General features: G+C 40.3%; 1 protein-coding gene across 6 annotated transcripts; it reads left to right on the top strand.

Annotated features, from left to right (window-relative positions):
* Positions 1-828: 828 nt before the first annotated feature.
* On the top strand, positions 829-23668 carry elavl2 (ELAV like neuron-specific RNA binding protein 2). Of its 6 annotated transcripts, none has more exons than XM_029136416.2 (9): positions 829-1268; positions 2427-2572; positions 9307-9397; positions 10287-10527; positions 15052-15155; positions 17824-17977; positions 19147-19372; positions 19999-20037; positions 21081-23668. In XM_029136416.2, exons 3-9 carry the CDS (start codon positions 9326-9328, stop codon positions 21406-21408), a joined length of 1164 nt encoding a protein of 387 aa, XP_028992249.1. In that variant the 5' UTR covers positions 829-1268; positions 2427-2572; positions 9307-9325; the 3' UTR covers positions 21409-23668. The 6 variants fall into 6 exon arrangements, with proteins under 6 accessions (XP_028992249.1, XP_028992231.1, XP_028992241.1 ...); XM_029136398.2 differs by having other exon boundaries at positions 830-1268; positions 10284-10527; XM_029136408.3 differs by lacking the exon at positions 2427-2572 and having other exon boundaries at positions 830-1268.
* The last annotated feature ends 692 nt before the right edge of the window (positions 23669-24360 follow it).

Raw genomic sequence — 24360 nt, 5'->3', positions numbered from 1 at the left:
GTAACACCAGTGCCAGGAACGCTCAGAGGACGCGTTTTCTGGTGTTTAAAATATGTCAAGGGAGCCAAAATTACCGCCCACCTTTGTTCCCAGCGTGCAGGTCGAGTTCTGAGGGCTGACCATTGACTGTGAGTCTCTGAGGCAGACAGTGGGAAGCACGTAGGCTGCTGCACGGCTACTGTACTGGAGAACTGCGCTGTCCGTGGTGCTGAAACCTGCAGACGGGTTTAAGCGTTCTGCACCGACACAGCAGAAACATCAGGTGCACATTTCCGATTATTTTGTGCCTTATTCCGACAAGTGACGAAATAAGAGTGCGCACATGGCGCAGACGGGGAGGGGGGGCATGATGTGGCAAAACACGGGCGAAGACGGGCGTGTTTGGATAGTTGTTTTGGAGTTTGTTTAAGGTCTACGGTAAATGTGTAAATATGGGCGAAAAACCGGGGCGCGCGCTTACAAACACGTGAACGCTAAAATGGCTCGGACGTGGTCAGCTGCCCCTTTTTTGAAGCCGGTGACTGTGGTGTAAAACGCGTATTTGAGGGAAAAAAAACACCCAATAGTCAAAGCCAGTGCGTTATTCCCGCTTGCTGCACCGTGCGTGTCTCGGCGAGGCGATGTTTGACTTCAAATGCCATATTTAGGAAAAATGCTTGATCGCTTTGAGTGACTGGGAAGAGGACGAATGGCACCGTGTGCTGCGATAAGACGGCTGAGCCCAACGAGGACCGTATTAGAGCCAATAGCGTTGAAGAGCCTGTGTGTGCATAAGAGGTGGATGGAGCCACTGTGGGTATACTTCCGCGTTCAATGCTTGTTCATGTGTAGGTTGAATGGATGAAACGGAGAGAGCGGAGAGGTATAGGCATGCTGTGATACGGCCCTATAAATTTGCCGGCAGGACTATCTTCCTTTTAAAGACAACCTCCTCCTTGCATTGGTTTTCACTCAGTGATGTCGCGTATTTGTGTGGCGCACCTGTAAAGAGCGAGACAGGCAGAAGCCGGCTTTTTTAATTATTTGATTCCTTTTATTTCTTCTGTTCTTTTTTCCCTTTTGTTTCATGCATTTGCTGAAAGGAAATCATTTCTGTGTTTTGATTTAATAAATATTTCATTTCCTCATTTTATCTTGTTTGTGTTGGCTTTTATGTTTCCAAGTTTGAACTAAGAGAGCGGAATTCATCATTTTACGAGCTATTGGCCAGTTGTTTCATTCTGAGATTGTTTGCCTAAGGACGTCCATAACTTTCATTTATAGAAACGGTAAGATATTTTTACACATTTGCTCCATTCACCTGAAACATTTCAGATCGATATTTCAGCCTGTGTCAGTTCGCTGAGGACAGTGAGTAACGCGGTTCATGCATCCGCTGTAGTCTCATCTTATTGCATGTGAACGCGATAGCAAAGTCACCGTGATGCATTCATGTTTCCACTGACTGCTGATTTTCAACTCTGAATTGCGGCGATTTGGCTTATCACAGACTTACACGGCACGATAAGTAGGCGATCTCCTCACATGTGCTCTATTCAGACCTCACAAGGTTTCAGACGTGGACGGACGCTGTTATTGCTGTAGTGTGTAGAAATATAGGCCTGGTTAGTGCTGAAACGTAGGATCCGCAGGGTAGTCGGTTATTTAAACGCATCTAAAGTAGCTGAAACGTTTGCATGTTGGGAATAATATACTGATCGCACTGTTTTTTTATGTAGAATCACAGATTAGTGGCTGAAATCATAGCTGCGTAAGCAAAATCGGATTTTAATCGGATCACGTCAAAACTTGAATTTTATTTAGATTATAAATGTAAAATATGGACCCGCACCAGTTTGATTTAACGTGGACTGCGTTTTTATAGATTACCACTTAAGTGTGAATGTAAATATTATCCAATTTATTCAAATAGGAATCACGCAACAAAACCCATACTGAAGACTGTGTGTTGCACTTGGAGTTGCTGAAGGATATTTTCCAAGTTCTGGAAAAAAGCTAGTTCTCAAATTTAATGCTTGTATTATTAGTATGTGGACACTTTTTGCTTCAAAACAACGTTTATGGCTATAATTAATTTATACCTATCCATTTTAAGCATAGGACTATATCCCTGTGCGCTTGGTGCAGGAGTCAAGTATCTAATTTTGAGCTTTCTTCCAAAAAACAAGTGAAGGAACGCTGGTGGCACACGGACGCAGCTTTCAGGAGCATTTTCGCTTGCTTTTTCGCTGCGTCGACATTCGTCTCCAAACGACGCTCTTAGGTCAGGCAGGTGGTGACTCTCAAAGGACCGCTACGACGAGCGAAGAGGTAGATCACGTGATACGGAGGGGGAGCACGCGCGCCGTGGCGGTCCTGAGAGAACCTGTCAAAGTACACCTGCAGCGAATTAATTAGCTAATAATGCATTTCCGGGGTACACTCAGGCTCTCCGCTGATTGGCTGAGGCTTTGATTTGTGAGCGCGTTCCCGCCGCCGCCTTCCACTCTGCTGCGTAGAGATCGACGCCAAAGTTTGATGTCTGCAGAGTAAACATCAATAAATATCCGAGACGCCGACTCAACACCTCAAGGTAAGAAGCCGCGGAGGTTTAGAGCAAAATGCGTCAGGACGGGAAAGTGCTGCAGCTAAAAGTACGCGCATTAATACCGTAAAGTGGTAGCTAGCCAGGCCGAACGCGGTCTGGCGGCGCACGCGACTCGGCTCTCGTTCGAGACACTTCGTCGAAATGATGTGCTTTTTAAAATTAAATTTTAAACAAACAAACCGCTAACTTGTGTAAAATATAAAAAAGTTAAAATAGCTACCTCGACGCTAGCTAACGGTTCTACGCCTAGCGCTACATGGCTCCTGTCGGTGAGCGCAGACGTGCTCGTGGGGTTATGCTAGTTCCGCGTGCTAGCGGAGCGCTGCCTTTACGCCAGGTGTGGCCCGCTCGCTAATGACCGGGCCGCCGCAGCCGCAGCTGCCTAAACGCGGGGTGACCCCAAACGCGGCCTCGAGCGTCGGTTTCCTCATTTAAACTGGACGCTGGTCCTTGACTTTAACGTGTGCATTAGCAAAATCTAAGTTAGAATGTGCTTCCGTTGTTCGGAATGGTGTTTTGTATCATGCTATCTCGAGCTGAGTTAATAAATAAAACTGGCTGTTCTTTGCCACAGATGCACACATTGTGTGGTCAGCCTTTATTTTAAACCTCGGCTCATGACGTGTGCTCAAACCAATGGTACAGTCACTGTAAATTAACAATTAAAACAAAGTACGTATATGGTACTGCAACTACAGCAAATAGGCAGTTTTTAACATTCTCTGCACTTGTGTTCAAAGGGTCTGAGGTATTTTGAGGCAGTAATCAATTACACATGGCATTGAGTAGTATTCAGTCATGGAAAGATTGCATATTGACAAGCCCCCAACAATTTGTTCTACCCCGAGGTTCTTAGAACGCAGAACCTCTTGTCCTGTGAGTACAGTCCAGCAAAGGAACGCAGCGTAGCTTCCAGGGGGTTTAAGGTGCGATGGTCTGGATCACGCAATGGGGCAGAGTTGCCTGTTCTTTGTTGGACCAGAATTAACTAGTCGGGGTTTTGTATACCTGTGTTGATCGTTTTGTGTAGTCTTTATGTTGCAGTACTGGTTGTGGCTATGATGCTATTTTTCCTGTAACTGGATAAAGAGGCATATGTATAGTATATTGTCCTACACACTGTTTCCAATGTGACTTAATTAAAAACAAAAGATGTTTATCACTTTAGTTTTAAGGTACGTTCTGATTATTTTTCTGTTACGAGGCAAGAGATTTCCATTTGTAAAGTGTAATTGCACATCTAGTCTGAAGCTAAGCTTTTCGTGAGGATGCAGTAGGAGATGCCCCTGTTTGTTTCGATGTATATCTGCTGCTTTTAAGCTTTTTTTACCCCATCTCTGTTCATGCAACTTCTAGTTTCTGCAGACTGTGCTCCTGAGAGGGACACGATAAGAGCAGTTGTCCTTATGTATTATTGAGCTCCCACGTTTGCCTTTCTAAATAAAGGCTGCTGACAGTGTGACTAAAATGCAGGACAGTGAGTGAACTTCCAAAGGCCATATCACTGTGCTGTGTGCAGCAATGTGTCCTGCTGTCAAAACTGGGTTAGTATACAGTGGTTTCAGTAAAGGCAGTTTTGCCCCTTTGTCCTCCTTAAATGTCCATCCCATCCCCCTTCGTGTTTTTTTTGTGGCCTCCCCCTCTACTCCTCACTCTGCAGCTGATTTAATCTGGGTTCTGTGGGTGGTGCACAGGACTGTTCTCATTCTGTTGGCCACAGGGTGGCCCTCCCTCTACATGTGTGGGTCATCACTGGAGGCCAACATCGCAGTGTCCTTGAACCATGTCACTGCATCACAGCAGCTTTAGTAGATCACTGTATCGCATGCTTTTCACATAGGTGTGTTGTAATCTTTAGCTGTAGCAGCCTAGTAAGGGGGGTTGTATAAATATATGGCTTTTGTAGTGTGTATTACTGTTTTGACAAACTAATGTTTCGGATTAATAGGCTCTTGTCAATGTGTCAAAATGGCTGAAACACTAAAGTGACACCTTTTTTTTTTTAAACAAGGTGCTAAATGGACACACTGCCCTACTTTTTTTGGTTTGAAAGTGTTTTCTTGCCATTTCATTTATTTCAGTCTGGTATTTAGCCAATCTTTACAAAATTGTTTTCTTTCATGCTCATCTTCAACAATGTGTCCTTCAGCTGAAAATAAGTTGCTGTAAAACATTTTACCATGTCATTATTTGGAATATATCTAAATGGGTTCATTTACGTAGATGACTTGTTACTAATTTCTGATTTAATTAAAAATAAATTCTTAAGCCGCACTGAAGCAACTTAATAGGTTTGTGTTTTTTTTTATGGGGGGGCAATGAGTAGAGCAGGAGATACATGTACATTATTAATAATGTTGATTCTTGTGACTTGTTAATATTTTTACATTGGTTTTTCAATTGTGTCAAGCCAGAAAACATCAAAATTGCCTCTGGTGGAAAATTCTCAGCATAAGTCAATATTGATGAACATGTGTTGCAGTCTCTTGTGCAATACGAACTATCTGAATTTTATTTCAGGCCAAGCTCAGAATTGCATCACCTTCAGTTATTATTCTGACATGCTCAGCTTGCATGTGGGAGCTGCTGCACAAGTTGCTCGTGACTCTGCCCACTGTAACCTCACACCTTCAGGACACACCAATGCATTATGTATACAATTATGTTCTAGGAATTCAGCTAATATTTGAATATTAATCCAGCAAAGTGAGTAGCCGTATAATGAAATTGATCTGAGATGAGGACTAAAAGTCCTGCTGGTGTGTGAACTAGTAAATTACATGCTCAACTGAAGACTTTTTAATTAAATTAACACAATTTAGAGCCTTGAACAGTCCGTGTTGGACCTAGGGCTTCTCATCAAGTTACAAGAAGTGCAAACCTGTGTATGGTCGCAGCATTTGCTTTTGTATACTTCAGCGCGTGTGGGTAGACAAGTCACATCTGTGTTTTCAGCTGGGATATTTTGAACCGTTACTTGTGGGCTTTTAGTTTTCAAGGACAGGCCGTGCATGTCAGTGATGCGCACTCTCGAGTTCTTCACTCTGCAGCTTGTCACGCATACGTGGTCGATTTAATCCTGAGGGGCTAGTAGCAGAGTTTCGTGCCTCCTCACTTTGAGTGCCGAGTGTCACATGAGTACATGTTGAACTCACTGCTGCAGGTTCAGTTTGGGGAAGTTTTCTCCTTTTGTCTAATGTGAGATCTGGCTTGTGTCCCATAGGTGGTAATACATAATCTTAATACTTAATGCTGTAACATTTTGTCGTTCAGCACACGTCTTTATATAATCTGTAATACTGACAGGCTGGGTGAACTTTTCACATACCATATGACTTTACGATGTTTGGTCACATAGAACTGCCCTTATGTTCATGGATCTGCAAGCTGCCGTGTGGATGCTGTTTCTCCCTTTTTATTATAAATGCCAAAGTTTAAAAAACTAAAAATATCTAATTGTATATTTGTAGATGTATCTAAAATAAGTTCCTTGATTTGTAGATATATCTAAAACAAATTCCTTGATTGCACTCATCAGTTTAACTAAATATATATATATATAAATTTACTAAAGCGGCAGTGGGGACCTTATTTCTGGCTGTAGGCTGCTTTTATAATGACTCTTGCTTATCGTCATATAGTATGAATAACTTTTAGCTTTAAATTGGGAATCACTGTACTTGCTTCATGCGTGCAGAACAGTTTCTTTCCCGTGAGAGATGAATTAAACTCTTTAAAAGGCAGCCGGCACAGTGGAGTGTGTGGAGGTGAGCGGGTTTGTCTTAGCACTAATGGGCAGAAGGCTTAAAAAAAAAAAACTTGTTTTTTTTTTTTTTTTTTTTTTTTTGGCGGGGAGGGGGGGTCTGGTTTCAGATGAAAAGTAAGGCAAGGCCTCTAGGAGAACAAGATGGTTTACACTAAGAGGAGGCTGCTGGCTGCACACAGTGCAGACTGAATTTTTTTGGGAAGAGGCGTGCTGCCAGGCTTCCCTTCCAAGTGTTTATCTAATAAAATATTTCTGCCTTGTGGCACCATCTCAAATGGGACAGTAGCCAATGTTTGTGCTTTGTAGTTAGAATAAAAGGTGAAACATATGAAATGGAGATTGAAGGAAGCCATTTTCTTCAGCAGCATGTTCTCCTGTGGCCTGCCTTCTCCCTGTTGCTGTGCATGTGGGGGAGGCTGTTTGTGGAGTGGTTAATGCTTCGAATTGGGTTGTCTGGCATGAAAAACTTTTGGACGAGCATCACGTTGTTGTGTTGTGTTTTTTTTTTTTTTTTTTTTTTTTTTTACTGTCCTTGTATCCTTCCTGTCACGTTAACCGAGCAAAAGAGTTGCCACGTGAAAGTAGCACTTATTTTGCTGTTGCCATCTGGTTTTGTCTGGAGACGAATGACAGATGGAAACAGCAGCAGGAGGGTTAAGTTGGTCCTGTGAAGATCGAAACCTCATCCTTGCCACAGGAATAATGGTTGTCTTTGATATTGACTACTTACGGCAATTAAAATACAGCTAATGTTTTAAGTAATTGAAGCTGAAGCCAGAAAATCAACTGTGATTTTGATTAGAGGATGATTGATATTCATGGACTCAATCATAATATCAATGTGGAGTTGGAGGATTTGCATAACTGGGAACCTTGGACTTTGAAACTGTTACAAAAACAATTTTACAATTGTAGTCTTACAGCTGCTCAGAACTGCCTTTATTAAAGGGGATGTTTAATTGAAGCTGACCCTGGCACCAACATGGTTTTCTATAGTGAAGTAAGCAAATTGTTTTAGCAAATTTTGTGTGGTCTGCAGTTTTGTTTCTGCTGTAATTTTAACTTCAATTTCCTTTTCTGCAGCGATTACTTCTATTAGACTAAAGGCATTTGTGGTAATGAGTCACACTGCTCAACAGTTTACTTGACTTAATGGATTTGCATGTCTAAGTTTAACAGTAGTACTGTAAATGGTCATAATGTGTGATGTGTTTAATCTATTACGCTGCACTTCACCTTTTATTTTCTCACTGATGCTGTAGTGACAGTTGGGCATCAGCAATACAAGCACAATTAAACCAACAAACATCAATATGTAGGGTCATGTCACTTTTGTGATGGTTTTCTTGGTAATTGGTCATTATGCTAAACTTAAGTCAAGTTGTTGCCATGGTGAAGCCTCATATGCACAGATGAATCACTGTGCCACTTCATGCATGGCTTCATGGGGTTTGTCTCATGGAATGTTGAATTTGAAGTTGCAGGTTATATTTCCAGAGGACTGGTTCAGTTTAACCACTGATCTGATCCTAAATGGGTTATGAACTGCTACACTTATCAAGCCAGTTCTAAAAACAAATTGCACTGAATAAAAGATTTTGCACCAGTTCATTTTTTGGGGTTAAAAAAAAATCCCATTTTTACTCTATTGTCAAATGGGGATAAACAGAAGTAACAGCCCTCATCAGTCAGAAATGTCTGAAATCAGATGTAAATTTCCTCAACCTATTCTGCCAACGTTTTGTTTTTGTCATTTAGGTTTGGGTAGCTTGCACAGTGTAAAATAATTAACAAAGCTATTGGCAGCGTGTTCTGTTGATCAGTGCATTTGTGCTCTGGCAAAAATTATTAATTCTACTGGCATACAACAGCACCTTGGTCTAGAACAGTATCTGGACAATTAACACAGAAATCGTAGGAGTGGACGCTAGTCCCTCACATGGAAGGACAGTGGGGGAAAAAAGAGGTGGAAGTGCTTCAGGGATTTTACCTGAAATTGGAAGCACACATAATTTAAAAGTCCTTCTGATATATTGTAACTTTCCTGTTTTAAATATTTCCTTGACGGATGATAAAAAGGCACGCTGACCCAGGTTTTAGAGCTTGCCACCAAGAAATATTGATTGGTCTTATTGGGTTATATCTGTCAATCTAACAACTGCGCTGCTGTTTTCAGCGCTTGAGTGGAGAAAATCAATTTGCATCGGAGTTGTGGGAAGTTGACATTTTCACTAGAGCAAACCAGGGAGGAGAAACAAATGGATAAATGTGCCCCTACAGTAAATGCTTAGAAGTCTACAATTTGTATTAACTTTTCTCTCTAAACAGAACTAACAGTGTTTTACAGTTTTAACAAAAGTACTTCTGTAAGGTCAGATTTAACATAGTGCTCATCCTTGAGTAACTTGGCTCAGTTAGTTGGGTCTTCTATTTGGACAGTACAGCATCTTAATGAACTATGAAACTAATGGTGAGCTTCAGGACATTGGCAGTTTTTGAAATTCCCCTCAGTGGTAGGTGTATGTGATGGATGATTTTATTGTTGGTGGATGCAGTCCTAGTGCTGTTGGCGCTAAAGACCAGCTTGGTGGTTTAACAATGCGAGTTGTGCCAGCGTAACTTCACCTGGATGTGAGCAATCTGATGAGATTGTGTCTGCCCTCCCATCCATTTTGCTGACTGTTATAGCTCATGCTTTTTGTCTGTCCTGGTTGGGATCCCCTTTGTACTGAATACTGCACTTCCTGGTTTTGCAGTTTATTCCTTGCTGAGGATGAATTGTGACCCAGTGAAACGTTGCCTTTTCTGGTTTAAGCCCATCTGCATGGACAGCTAGTTCTCTTTGAATAGTCTTACTCCCCCCACCCCCCAACAATGACATGTGATCACCTCTGACTGTTGCTTTTGTGCTTGTTAATCTAACATGAAGTACTTTTTGTGTCCACATTTTCAGACGGCAACTCCAAACTAACATGGCAGTCAGACTGTGCGATGTGGCTTCTCTGCTTAGAAGTGGTTCGTGGGCATCTGAGCCTTGGACTGGGGTCTGTGGCACTTTATCTTATTTTTTTTTTTTACATCAAACCATATTGCCAGATGGCCTGCTCATGGTCTCAGTGCTCAGGCCATACCAATGACGTTAGCTGTCAATCACGTCAGCGTTAAAGTCAAAGAAATCACATTAAATTTGGGATTTGTTCTTGGGTCATGTATTAATAAATACATAAATAAAAATTCTTTGACTGTGTTGGTATGACCTAAAACTGGCCGCTACACTGTTTAAACTGAATTGAAGTTTTTATCAAAATAATGTAGTAATATGCATTGTTGTGTAATCACACACTGGCCTGCTTTTCTGCTCATGATGAATCTGTAACAACGGATGGCTCTTTAGACATGAACTGGATGCTGGTTGCCCTAACTGTTCATGTCTATTCAGGCAGGTTGTCTGACGCTAGTGTCCTGGTGGTTGCAGATCTAGTGATGCTGTAGGCTTTGCATATGTTTTTTCACTGAATGAAATTTTCCTCTTTTGGTCTAAACAGTGTAACCTTGGAAGGCGTATTAACCTGCCACTTACCTCAAACAGAGTTCTAAGACCTCAGTTCTCAACCAGTAGTAAATGCAGCACTCATGAGTAGCAGAGGGAGTTCACTGTGTAGTCTTTTGTTTTCCTGTACCTTATTTTTATTTATTTTTTTTTTACTGGTGGTAAGTGTATAAATGTATTTCTATATATATTAACATTAGCATTTTTGCACTGTTTGTTAGTGAAGAGATTTTTTTTTAGTTAAGTCAAAAGAATCTCCAGGTGTTGGTACACAAAGCACTCTTTCAGTGTGTGAGGAGTGTCCTTTTTTTTTTGCTGCTGTATTTTAATTGTTTGCATCTGGCTTTGACCTTAATTCCCTTTTTTCTTTGTCTCTTTAGCAGGTAATTGCTGCCATGGAAACACAACTGTCCAATGGGCCAACTTGCAACAACACAAGCAACGGCCCCTCAACAATCTCAAACAACTGCTCCTCACCTGTAGAGTCAGGGAGCATAGAGGACAGTAAAACTAACTTGATAGTCAACTATCTGCCTCAGAACATGACCCAGGAGGAGCTGAAGAGTTTGTTTGGGAGCATCGGTGAAATTGAGTCCTGTAAACTAGTCCGAGACAAAATAACAGGTAACGCATCTGTTTACTTTGTTATGGCTGCTTGGTGGTTTGAGCTGAATTGACTTGACATTTGGTATCACACACGATAGCTTTCTTTAACCACGTCTCACACAAAGTGTGTGTGTGTGTGTGTGTGTGTGTGTGTGTGTGTGTGTGTGTGTGTGTGTGTGTGTGTGTGTGTGTGTGTGTGTGTGTGTGTGTGTGTGTGTGTGTGTGTGTGTGTGTGTGTGTGTGTGTGTGTGTGTGTGTGTGTGTGTGTGTGTGGCTTTTGTATCTGAAAATGAATAAATTCTGAAAGGCTGGCAGAATTATTGCTTATAGGGAGTAATGGCAACTGGCTGCTCTGATGTTTTGGTCTGGGTCTTTGAGGTTGCAGACGGACTCTTACATAAGTTATCATATGGGATGTACGCGCAACAGTGTCTGTTTTAAAATGTTAATGTTTAGAAGTAGTTAATATGGAGAAGTGTTTGTGCTCAATTCTGAAACCATCAGATGCTCTAATATGTGGATTGAAAATTTGAATTGAAAAGTACTTGTAAAGTACTGTACTGCAGCTTCGTCTAGAACAGCGTCCACCAACCTTTTTTGCTCCACGGACCAGTGTAATGTCACAATATTTTGGCGGAAATATACAACAAAATAATAAATAGGAATTGACTGCGTATGCAACTTTATTAGCAATGTCATCGTAACATTGCATAACATGTGGAATGCTTGGTAACTGGAAAGTTTCTTTGCACTGCGTAAAAGAGTCAGACATTTGCTTGGAGGTTTCAGTTTACTGGTTATGCATTATGGCTTACCAGCCGGAGCAGCCCGACACGTGACAAGTGACAGATTCCACAAATTTTCCAAAAATAAAGCATCTTTCAGAATCACAATGAATAAAACAAACAATGTAAGTTAAGTATTCTTTGGTGGCCTGTTAAAATGGTGTGTTTGGGGTAGTTAAGATGTAGACATGCTGTAGTTTATAAATGAAACCTTTCATCTTCTCTCGCGGGGGATGGCAACCAGAGGTAAACCACAAACCAAGGCCTGTGTTTGTGGGAGGCCTCATCTTATTTACTTTATTATTGCAACATGCAAAGTGTTTGTTCTCGCAAGGGATAAATAGCCTTGTGTAGTCATCCATAGAAGAAATGCATTTGATAATGTGTGAAATGGGTTGAGTTGAATTGACAAGTGATCGTCGCCTAAATTCAGCGTTTGGCACAGTCTTCCTGGGTGACTGAACAAAAACACACTTGATATGTTGCATATTTAGTGGAATAGGTGTGAACACAGAATCTGCAGTAGTTTTAAAAGCATGGAACTAAATCAAACAAGCTGTTGGAAATTAGGCTGCCCTTGAGTGGAGAAAGACGTGATTCAAAAGTGTGTGTGTGTGACCGGTAGAAATGCAGATTATTTGTCACGTAGTTTGTGGTTTGAACAGAAATATTCTTTGCTTTGAGATCATGTGAAGTGGTTTACAATAATGAAAGTCTGTTTCATAGGTTGTGTAAATGAATGCATGGACTCTCCTGTTTTTGTTACAGTTTGATCAGACAACTTGACCTTGCAGAGCTGCGCTCTTGCTTTTTTTTATGTTATAAGAATGTTTGCACCAGTCAGTTATTTAGAGCTAGGAAATATTTGAAAGTTTGATTTTTGTAAGGGTAAAAATGTTCTCAATGAAGCAGAATGAATGCTTTGGTTTATGAGACATGTAATGGGTTTGAACCTCCAAGGTGTTAATTTATGCGTATGCAGCTTTATTGGTAAATCAAGGAGCATCTGGAATGTAAATACATCAGGTTATTTCAGTTATAGTACAAATTTGTAAGATATGATGTAGTAGATGCAGTAATTGAAAATAACCAATTAATTTCATTCTGTCCTAGTAGGAGATAATCATAGATATCTAGAATGAAGGCTGCAGCCATCTTCAACAATGTCAATGCGTTCAATCATCTCAGTCTGAAGTGTTCACTTTATTCAGTCAAACTGTAGTAGTTTTATCTAAATGAGTAGAAGATCATATCAGATCATATTCCTTTTTCTCAATTTATTTGCATCTTTCACATGTCTTGAAAAATAGTGGTGGTTCTCATTTCACTTGGTTTATGTCTGGTACTTTTTTCCTTTTTATTTAGAAGCAGTTACATTTGTGGGAATACCTTTTTGTAATGTTGAGTCTTGTGGATACACTTGCTACTGAAGTTTTGTCATGGTGATTTCTAGCACGCACATTTTAGAGTATGGACTTACACTAGTTTCACAATGTTTTGACAGCGCAAGCTTGTGTTGGTTTGAATTACTTCTGACATTTACACCAGCACCTTTTTAAAGTGAGAGTGGGTCCTGTTAGCAGCACAACTCTAAATTACTCTATGCATCAGTGACTTATCAAATTCGAACTGACTCTTCATTTATTAAACTAAATTATATTTAATCTAGTTTTACTAATGTACTTAAACAACCTTTCCTAAATCGGACGTGTGTTTTTACTATTGGGGAGACCTGATCCAAAATGTGGTCAACCAGAACAGATCCAGCATAATCTCCTCATGATGATGCTGCTGCTGTAAATTAAGCAGCTGAGAGTAAAACATCAGTATTATAATTGGATATTGCTGTATTAGTGAAATGAAGCTAATGTTGGGTAATAAACTTGGAAAGGTTTTAAAGAGAAATTTGTCATGTTTCCATCTCCTGCACTGACGGAACGTTCTATAACTAACTGTGCAGTAGATAAAACGCGATGTTCTGCCTCATTTAATATCTGAATCAAATCCTAAACCGTATAATTTAATGTTATGAATTATAGGCTAATTATTTTCCTAGAATGAATTTGACTTTGCCTCCACCATGAACTGTGATTGTGTTCATTGTTCCTCCTGATATTATTCATGCTTGGCTCCATTCAGGATCTGAAATGTAAAGGCTCCTGGTTCCACAGATGCCTGGTCAAACAGGCTCCCTGTAAAACAGTCCACTTTTAGGCACGCACACAAGCATCCCTGATGAACCGTTGAGGTTGTTTGAATGAAACCAAAGCAGTAAAATTTGTCTATTGACCAGCTTTTTCCATGTGCAGTAACCTGGAGACTATTACAAAAGTAGTTAAACTAGTACTTTTATAAAAACTCCTTTTTAATAGATAAAAGCCGGAATTGGGGCAGAGAAAATTGACTTTAAACAGTTGGAAAAAATTAAACCTTTAATTTTATTCAAAGCCTCCAAGTCATTTCTCTGAAATGATGCTCTGATTTTGATTTCAGCAGTATATAAAACCTATCCCCGCCAGACTGTGTTGCCTTTGTCTCTTCCTTGGCCCTGTGGCAATGGATTTAAGCCAGCCTACATCTGTGTGCTGGTGCTACATCAGATGTTAAGTAATCACCAGAGAGATGCACGCGTACTCTTGGCTTTAAACGTTCTCGCCTTGGTTGCTGCAGCTTATGTTTTTGTCGTTTTCCTCCCACTATGCACAACTCTAGTTTTTTACTGTATGTTGGGTGCCCATCCCAGCGTGCCTCTGTCCTTTTCAGTAGCATTTGAGATTGAGCCTGTTGTTAAATGCTCCTAGTTACTGTGTACAGTATATGGCTGGATTTAGCGGATGTAGGATGTTCCATATTAAGACCTCAGTGCAAGTTTACCCTCCAGGCTTAAGTAAAAGAAATTTACTAAAGGTTGTTGGATGCAAGGTGAAATGAAGTTAATGAACTGTACTTGATCACTGCTGCTCAGCCCCCAGAGCAGGTACTCAGTGGTGAAATGCATATTGGGCTTCACATGTAGAGTAAACGTGCAGGAAGTGTGTTTGCAAGCTGGATGTCTCTTTGCATTAGCTGTAGTAATGCACAAATGTTCACTATATTGCACATGTAATTAAAATGGTGCTTTCACAATGCTATATTTTCCTACTGTATTAAAAAGATGAAATCGTAAGCTACAATACATTTTCTTTATGTCTGTAAAATATGGACATCTCAATTTGGAAAAAAAAATAACTTCACAAGGTTCTAGAGGAAATTTAAGTTGGTTATGTACCATATTAATATGCTGAAGCTGCTTGAGCTGCTGAACTTGACCGCCAGTGGAATTGTGAAGAGACCCAGCAGTGTGGGTGGAGGAAATTGAATTGCCTCTGTGCACATAAAGAGTGGGTGTCAATCTATTGTACATTTTAGAGATAAACCATAGGGGAGGAGAACACATTGAGCCACGGCTACTGCACTGTGTCAGAGGCGTTGGTGCGAAATCAGCTTTTAATCTGGCACATGTTTGTTAGAGAATTTACTATGGGTTGTAAGACAAATAGATGTTTGTTTGGACCTTGTTGTAACTGCTGATTAAAATCACTTGCACTTCTGGTTGTCCTTGTATTTCTATGACGTATGAATCACTGCTGAATGACTTCAATGCCGGTTTACACACAGAGCCAGTTCTGTGTCCTTGTTCTGTAGTAATACATTGTCTGTATCCAGGCACTTTTCAGCTGGATTTAAGTAATGCCAACTGTATTTTCTGATCTTTCAGGCCAGTCTCTTGGCTACGGATTTGTTAATTATGTGGACCCAAAGGATGCAGAAAAAGCCATCAATACCTTAAATGGCTTGAGACTTCAGACTAAAACCATCAAGGTAAGATGCCATGTAAAAAGTGTCTCTTGCATTTAATTGCCAACAAGCATTGACATGAATCCTTATCTCCCATAGGAGAATCAGTCACACTCAACTCACTGGAAGCTATTACCATTCATGACCAGTTGCAAAAAAATGCGAGATATGCTGGTTATGCGTAGCTCTCTGGGTTGAAGTTGAAGCATAATGAGGCTGGTGAAATGTGGACAGGGAGCCTATTGTTAATCTGGGCACAGGCAGCTTTGCCTGGGACTCAAGTAGAGCAGAACTGTTTCTATGGTTGCATGTGCTGTAGCACTACTATATTCCTTTACAGGGAGGTGGCTGCCATTAGCATTCATCAGGCAATGTAGCACTCGGTGTGCTGGTGGAAAAACTCGTTTGCTGCTTATAGTGCTGCAGGATTTGTGGATGGTGGAACAAGATTATCAGACGTGATATTTTTTCACGGCGGTCTTACTAGGAGCTCGCCAGATCCCCCCCCTCACATCAGGCAGTGGGGTATTAGAGGAAATGTGAGCAAAAAATGCTTTTTGATAGGAAATTCCATTAGAATAGTACAGAATGTTAAAGCTGTATGTTGGATAATTTCTGTATTTAACATTTACATGTTGTGACGGTGACGAATATTAAGCCGCTTCATTATTGTGAATCAAACAGAACACATCTTTCACACCTCTCAAAGTAGAACATGGGAACTTTTTTTTTTTCATATCACGTGTTCCAACTTCTCTAGCGCCTCTGTCAGAAGTGCAAATAAACCCCGGTGAGCTAGAGGAATATATTTTGCAAATATTAGCATCAAATGAAGTGTGAAGGTGAGGTTGGGAGGGAGGGAAGCAGGGATGAGAAGCGAGAGTTGCCTGGCTGAGGGCAGGGAGCTTTAGCTTTCACGTTCACTTTGTCAGCCTTCCCTTCAGAACAGAAAATGGGTGAGTTTAGAGGCAGGGGGACCAAGTGGAGTTGTTATCAATCAGAGCGCACAAAAGAAGCCTTTTTGAAGGTTTAATTAAAAATGAGGCTTTGTTGGGTTTTTTTTCTTACAATCCATTGCATAAGATTGCAGAGTGGGGCTTGGTTTAGGACTATTAAACTCTTCCACCGCTGTAATTAAATACAGCGGTTTCTAGGCAGGTAATTGCCAGTCAGGTCACAAGAACATGTAGCCACTAGACTGCAATCTTTCATGGTTTTTCTCCCTCCTGCTCTGAGATTCTCATTTAGTTCTCTGCACAGCCGTCCCCAAACCGCTTTTGCACATCCGCTCCTAAATTTAGACTGTGCCGGATCCTGCATGGTATTGTGTAAATGTCTACAACGCTGAGGGATGGTGCACTGAGAGAAATGGCTCTGACTACTCTGTGGTGTAATGATATATTGATCCACATGAACTGGTAGACGACTCCCTGCCCCCCTTTTTCCATGACTTTGCCTTATTTATAGGCAAATGATGATTTATGCTGCATATTTATCCAGCTCGGCTCTAAATACGTTTTGACTTGGGACACAAATTGGTGAGATTAGTTTCAAGAGCGAGCCTGACTGCAGTCTATAGCAATTTTGAAGAAATGTTGAATTTCTTATTAAATAAGAGCAGTCTAGACAGGCCTGACGCGGCATCCATCTTTGTCAGGTTTCTGATTGCGTTGATGGACAGAAAAAGTGCTAGTTCTACTTTTTCTGGACAGACTGATTTGTCACTGTCCATTTAGCTGATAAGTCATCCTTAAGTTTGCACTGGGGATTAGGGGAATGGGCTTTATAAACTCAGACCACAAAGCAGGCCATTTGCTTCCCTTACAGTTGAGGACTCATTATACAAACAAGCATAAATATAACAAAGGAATGAATAAATATATCTCCCTCGTGTACAAGTGTGTCTACGCATTTGGTCCGTTCTGGTAGATTAGTGTTCTCCGCCCTTGTTTTTGTTGAACAGAGAGCACATTTTAATTTAGCATTTAATTTTTTAGAGTGGCAGAGGTTGGTTTGGAATCCATTAGCCACGAATGGCCAAAATGGCCAAGATTGGATTTTTGTGCTGCGCTGCACCTTGTGCACACTTCTTACCGGCATCCATTTCCCCCCAGGTCCTTTTTCCTTGTCGAAGAATTTAGATTTTACACTTGATCTAGTTATGTTTTCTCCATTTTTACAAAATTGTTTTTAATGGGTTTAGTGAATAGGCAGTTGTGTTGTTTTTCTAGCTTAATGCTAATTGCAGGTGTCTTCAATTTTTAACAGTCATTTATATGTAATAAGAAATATCAAGCAGATGTGGTGTCGCAATAGCTCCGCAAAACCTTCCTTATTCCACAACGTAAAGATGTGAAACTGAAGAATGCAAGCATTGTTTTGGTGTTGCTTGATTTTATTTTTCCCCTGTACCAGTGTGTTTCTTGCAGTTGTTTGTTATCAACAGAAAGTAAATTGTGGAGTCTGAAACCTAGTCGATCCTGCTTCCACCAGTCAGGCTCAGTGTGAATTCAATAATAGCAATAGCATTTGAAGCATTAGAATTCAGTTGTCATGTTTGAGGCATCTGATCCCCTCATCTGAGCTTACAGCTTGTATTTGGTACCAATGTGAATCCAATATTCACTGCAAGTGCTGCGGCTGGCTGTAAAGGATTGTGTTGGTGATTAATGTGATCCGGCCCTTCCTGTAGGTTTCCTATGCGCGTCCAAGCTCCGCCTCCATCAGAGATGCAAATTTGTACGTCAGCGGCTTGCCAAAAACAATGACTCAGAAGGAACTGGAGCAACTCTTCTCTCAGTACGGACGCATCATTACCTCACGCATTCTGGTGGACCAGGTGACTGGTGAGTAGAACGTGACAGCTGTCCCCACCATTTTGCTTGTTTCTTTCTTTAAGTTTGCCACTTTCCTACAGTGACTCCCGAACAGAAATGACAAACAATCAGGTCTGAGAAATATATCAGAAGTCCCCCAAAATGTAATTTTCCACTAGAGGTGCTCATAAATATGGATAGAATAAGAAAAGGCTGTAGGAGGCTCAGTGCTTTTGTAATTTTTTCATTTTTTTTCCCCCTCCTCAGTCTCCCTTCAGCATGCTATTACCTTGCCTTGCTCTTTCCCTTTTAGTCCCCAAGGTGTACATGCAATGCCTGTTTCATGACAAAAAAAATGAAATGCATTTAGAGCAGTTATGTTCTGTTTCAGCTGTCATGTGAAAGCAGAGCTCTCGCGTGTCTCCAATAACCAGAATCTTTTGCCGAGACGTTTTTCCAGCGGTTCTGTCCCTGTGCGCTGGTGAAACATGCATTCCTTCAGGCATGCACGATGGGAATGGTTGTCTCTATTTCTCAAACATAAAACCACTTCTGTCTAGAGATTTCACTTTGATTTACTTTGGTATTCATAGAATAGTGTTTGAGGCAGCTGATAAGAGGAATTGAGGAACCAAAACGGCATCGCAACCTTCTACTGGCCCCTAAAACCACAGCAACGTAGAGACGCGGTTAATCGAAAACATTTCTAATTCATGTTTTGTCCTTCTGAACCACTTTATTAAATGGACTGGGCGTCAAGCAGCAGTGACCGGGGCACGTTGAAAATTAAAAAAAAAAAAAAAAAGCGCAAACGAGCCTGTCTAAATGAGGACATTGTGCAGTTGTACCACTGACTTTGACTTTGAGGTTCCAGACCTACTGTCAGACAGGAAGAAGAAACATTTATCTATTAATCTGTTCTTCGGCCCCTGTGTTGTGGATTTTTCTTTTGTAATATAGTTCACAATTATTAACTCTTCCTCTGTATTGTTGACACGGCACACATTCGGTCCGATACTGAAACACATAAACCAAAGTTTATAAAATGTGCTCAGGTTTTGTGTAAAAGAATGAATTGTGTATGATCAGATTTGTCTTGTACGGCTCTAGCATTGTCAGTAATGTTTGTTGTGGTACTGATGTTTTTGTAGCTGTTGGGATGCACTTCCACTGATCTCATGATTACCAACTGTCCTCAGGCGTTTCCAGAGGGGTTGGCTTTATTCGCTTCGACCGGCGGGTTGAGGCTGAGGAGGCCATCAAGGGTCTGAACTGTCAGAAGCCACCTGGTGCCACTGAACCCATTACAGTGAAGTTTGCAAACAACCCAAGCCAGAAGACTAGCCAGGCCCTGCTGTCCCAGCTGTATCAGTCGCCCAATCGAAGGTACCCAGGACCCCTCGCACAGCAGGCACAACGCTTCAGGTAAAAGGGGCACACCAAAAATCCAAATCTGATTAGCGCCGAGCCCAGATAATACTGCTGGTGATGATTGTGTTTGACCCTCGGAGGCTTTTTCAAATTAGCATTTTAATGGTCTCGCAGCAGTATTATGAAAATGTTCTGTGTTGGAGCTCATCAGTACTCTGGACAGAATATTCACATTCACATTCCCGACTTTGTTGTGTTCCTCCTGTTGCACATTTAGGCCTACAACACAATTGGGTTTCAGCACATTTTGAATAATATGGAAATGAGATGAGCAATACTGTTTTGGAAACTACACTGTTTCAGTTTCCACTGAATTTTCCACCAGTTGGTTTATTTAGTGGTCAAATCTAGAAATACTGAAATTAATTTGCTCCTCAGTTGTATGTATTTTATGGAATTTAGCTTCTGATTTAATGTTGGAGCACCTGTGTTTTACATGTCTCCTAGAGACATGTTGTAAATTCTTGTAATATTGATGAACTGGAAAGTGTAATAGATTTAGTATTCATCTTTGTGGAACAGAACTATTACTCATCTCTGTCATCCTGTCAGATGCATCATCTACATCAAACAGCTTTCATTATGACGGTTATAAATTATTTTTATCTTTTTATTTTTAGGTTGGACAATCTGCTGAACATGGCCTATGGAGTGAAAAGGTAAACAGATTTTCTATTTTAAATTTAAAAACAATCTGTTCTGCTATGATGAAAGCTGCTTCCATAGTAACGTTTTCATCAAATATTGCATGCTGGTCGGCAGGTGTGTTTATTGGGCTGTTTGTTTATCCTCATGTTCTGACTTGATACCGATGTAGAAACTAGGACTAGTGAAGTGCTTTAATCTTGACGTGTCACAATAATTCTAGATTAAAACGTTGTCAACACGACACAGGCCATTTTTTTACATGCCTTACTAGTTATTGCACAAAATTGCATACTTGTATTTTGAGTTCCGTGCTCTGGCCTTGATCTATTATGGACAGCCCTGTCCTGTGTTTTTTTTTTTTTTTTTTTTTTTTTTTTTTTTACTCTGTTGCGTCAGACGTCTTTCAGGATACCAGTTTGTCTAAGTTGAGGTTTTATAAGAATCCTTCCCCGACTATGATTGAAGTCCAGTCCCCTGAAAGCTCCAAAGCCCCATCACCAGTGACAATGGGCCTGTGATTTTCTTTTTACCCTGCTCGTTGGCTGATGTCTTCGTTGTCAAATCTCTCTCTGGGTCCTTGATGCTGGGAGCACACCTGTCATGGTGGATGTTCCCTTAGAGGCCAACTAGAGCAGCTAATCTTATGTGACGTGTGCTGCAATAATTCATAGGCTTTCCATACACTTTCCATTTTTGCATGTGCTTTTTTTTATTAATTACAGTTTGACTTGACAGACATGGATTTAATTCCTATTATTTCTCTGTATTGACTTAAGTAAATAATTCTGTGCCCCTGTCTGACATGTGATGAGGTCAAGTCATTAGTAGCGTGAAAAACCAAATAGTAGTTTTAATATTGAGATTACTATTATCTATTACAAATGCGGGAAATGAAATGAGCTGTTGACATTGGCTGTAAAATCAGAGTAAACATGGCAGAGTGGCATTTGTCTGTCAGACTCTCTTGCGCTTGTTGACATTATCCCTTGTCTCATAAAAGTCCTGTTTTGTTCCCATTTTGGCTTTGAACAATGTTACTTGTGTTTTGCTGCAGGTTCTCTCCCATGGCCATAGACGGGGTGACCAGCTTGGCTGGCATCAACATCCCGGGGCACGCGGGCACTGGTTGGTGTATTTTTGTCTACAACCTGGCTCCAGATGCAGACGAAAGCATCCTTTGGCAGATGTTCGGGCCGTTCGGCGCCGTCACAAATGTCAAGGTTATTCGCGACTTCAACACAAACAAGTGCAAAGGATTTGGTTTTGTCACCATGACTAACTACGACGAGGCAGCGGTAGCTATCGCCAGTTTGAATGGATACCGCCTCGGGGACAGAGTGCTGCAAGTCTCCTTCAAAACCAACAAAACACACAAAGCCTAATACCCACTGAGATTGTTTCTAGAAAACTCAGCAGAAACAGAAAATGGAAGCGTACCGACCGTAACTTTCTACATTAGTAAAAGCTTTGTAAATCAGTGTTATGAAAAAACTATATTTAGCATCCAACAATGTGATTTTTTTCTTCTTTTTTTTTTCTTCTCATTGATACGCTTTGAATCTTAATATACTTTACAACAGAAAAAAATACTGCAGGTTTGATGCCTGTGCTGTTGAATTCTCTCGCTGGCTTTACAAATGGACCATCTAAAACGTTACTATAGGTTTGTCATTTTGTTGCACATCTGCTTTGAAACAGTAAGTCTTGTAAAGTTATGTGTGGTGATTTTCTTTGTATTTTTGTGTCCTGATTTGCCTTAGGTGCGTTTATGCCTTCAGTGGTTAGCAAGTACTTACTTTGAACTGTTTGCAGTTTTGTTTTTTGTAAGTATTCTGTTTATTGTAATATGAGTTGGTTATTGGTTGGCTGCATAATGTTGCTTATTGTAAACTTAAAGGATAAAAGACAAAAAAAATTCTTAAAGCAGTACCTTGCCAAAGAGCTAAGAACCTCTTTGATGTGGGTTTGAAAAGCATCTATTTTTATAAAAAGAAAAATTTGGAGAAACTTTTTACTGGACCTGGAACAAAATATTTTGACTTGGATACTTTGAGAAATATCTTCATATGACACCTTGTGAGCTTTTGAACTTTACAAGAAAGTTTGCAGTGGTTGAAATTTCTGGAGAGATTTATGATGTAAAAGATACCTTTTGAGATCTTTGTATTATCTTTAGATTCTAGAATCAATGGCAGTGCTGGTTTCATTTGTAAAATCATCTGTGGGTCCCCTGTCATCCTGGTTGTTACGACTAGCAGCTCGTTTTCCGATTTGATTTGGAAACGGGACAAAAATACAAAGGTTTATTCGCTAAAAGTGCATGCAAAATTATAATGGTGAAATCTTAAAAGGACACGGAGGATAAAAATCAGTTCTTCCCGATGGATTCTCTTCAGATGGAGCTCACGGTGTTTTGTGGCGTACCTACGATGTATCATTAGACTGATTTTTGTCTTTAGCTACCAATAAGGGTTTTTACATACTTTGTATGAAGAGTGAGGACAAGCCGATGAAGGCAGCAGCTTGAGAAGAACCTAGTGAGGATAGAAGGGATTGTTCCTTAGCTTTGAGCTATGTAAATAAGTCCTTTTTTATGTTGAGTATTTGGCAAACTTTTGGTTGTAGTTTGGACTTGATTGGAAAGTGTGATTAATATATACAATTTCTTTTTTTTTTCTTTTTTCTTTTTATGGAGTATGTAAGGTAATTTCAGTTTGGATATAAAACTCCTTGCTTTCAGTTTTCCGTCGGTTAAATACTTGATTTGTTGTCCCATGGACTAGCATTAATGTGCATCAAATTCGTTGGTCGTTTGGTCTGTAGATAGTCTTGCTTCGTAAAAAAGGTACTAAGAAACTATAGACATTTGTTTTTGTTTTTTTATATATAAACATTATAGATATATATTTATGTGGTAAAGAATGACTATAAACCACAGTTTTGAACTATTTGATTACTTTTTTCATACTCATATATACGTAATGCATATAACCTGTCTTTAAAATCGTAAAGGTGTATATTGCTTTATTCACTTTGGGGGAAGGTCCGTGAAGCAGTTCCATTACGATGGCTAAATTGGTTGTCGAACAAACTCATCTCAAACAAACGGCGGAGGCTGGTGAAGCCTTAGATGCACTGACTACTGCACCTGCATCCTGCTTGGTATCTAAACCAATTACTAGTCATGCTTCCCCTCAAATGAGCAGTGTGCTATGCATTATAAATTATATTTGCGACTGCTTTTTCTCGTTTATCTATTCCTTTGTGTTACTTGTAAACGTTAAACTTTAAGTCAAGAGGATTTTGTGAAAATTGCTGCTGTGGTGCGGAGGCTCCGTTTTTCATGCCTGACCTGTCATCAACAGGTTTTTGTTTTGTTTTTGTAAGTACTTGATGATTCTTTGGTCTTTGGTCAAATTGTGCTGCTGGTCTGGCATGAAAACCGTTCCCTCTCACCCCCTCTTATTCTCAATTCTTGCTATGAGAATGATTATTTATTTGAAGTTGTATAGACTGACTTGGTTCACAGCATTTTTGGAATAGAATCGTATTTAAAAGGATGTACATGTTCTTTACTTTGTGTTTGGATACTTTGGATTTTTTCCATGTTCTCAGTACATCAATAAATAAGTTGAAGGGCAATGCAGCTTTGTGAATGGATCCCTTCATTCCTCATTTGTTTTAAAACAAAAAGTGTTAATGATTCATTACTTTAATGGTGTCTCAAAGTTTACTTTTTTTTTCTTTATCTTTGCCTGAAGTTTTTTGTTTAATGTATAGTATTTCTGCTCCCTTTTCAAATGTGCTTTCTATATTTGACTTTCTTTACAGCCAACTTTGGGCCGTTGGATCTAATCGGTTCATGGCGGTACTTGAATTATCTGAACCTGCAATCTGTAAGTGGTTGGAAGCCCAAAACACAAGCGGTTTTAACGGGTTTGACCATTTACAACATTGGTTAAAAAAGAGGTTTTCATCCATCGCTATGATTTGATTTGTGTTGCGCTAAATTTTTGGTCATTTGTAGATTGCGTTATCGATCAATAATGGCATGGCAGCGTAGACGTTGAATACTCTGCATTTAAACAGCAGTTTGTGTCTTTGAACAGCTTTTTAAGTTAAAATGTCTGGAAAATTCCTGGTCCGTTCAAGTGACCCACACGTGATTGGAGTCCAGGTTGACTTGTCTGTGGGCTGGAAGGAAGAAGCCTGATGGAGAGTATTGATTTGTGTTTTTTTTCCTATCTCATGCTCCACTTGAGGCCAGCAGCCTTGCGGAAGATGAAATGGCCTACTTTGAAGTGCGCCTCCCCGCTGCGCAGCCGCCTCGCGCT

Source organism: Betta splendens, chromosome 2 (genome assembly GCF_900634795.4).
Source record: "Betta splendens chromosome 2, fBetSpl5.4, whole genome shotgun sequence".
Classification (NCBI taxonomy): Eukaryota; Metazoa; Chordata; class Actinopteri; order Anabantiformes; family Osphronemidae; genus Betta; species Betta splendens.
Note: the sequence above shows the minus strand (reverse complement) of the source record. Positions and strands in the feature narration are given on the sequence as shown.

Excerpts from the sequence above, each read along its gene's own strand:
- elavl2 (XM_029136398.2), top strand. The coding sequence starts at position 9,326 with ATGGCAGTCAGACTGTGCGATGTGGCTTCTCTGCTTAGAAGTGGTTCG. Across the intron at positions 9,398-10,283 it reads CATCTGAGCCTTGGACTGGG|CAGGTAATTGCTGCCATGGA; the intron begins GTCTGTGGCACT and ends TTGTCTCTTTAG. Across the intron at positions 17,978-19,146 it reads TCTGGTGGACCAGGTGACTG|GCGTTTCCAGAGGGGTTGGC; the intron begins GTGAGTAGAACG and ends AACTGTCCTCAG.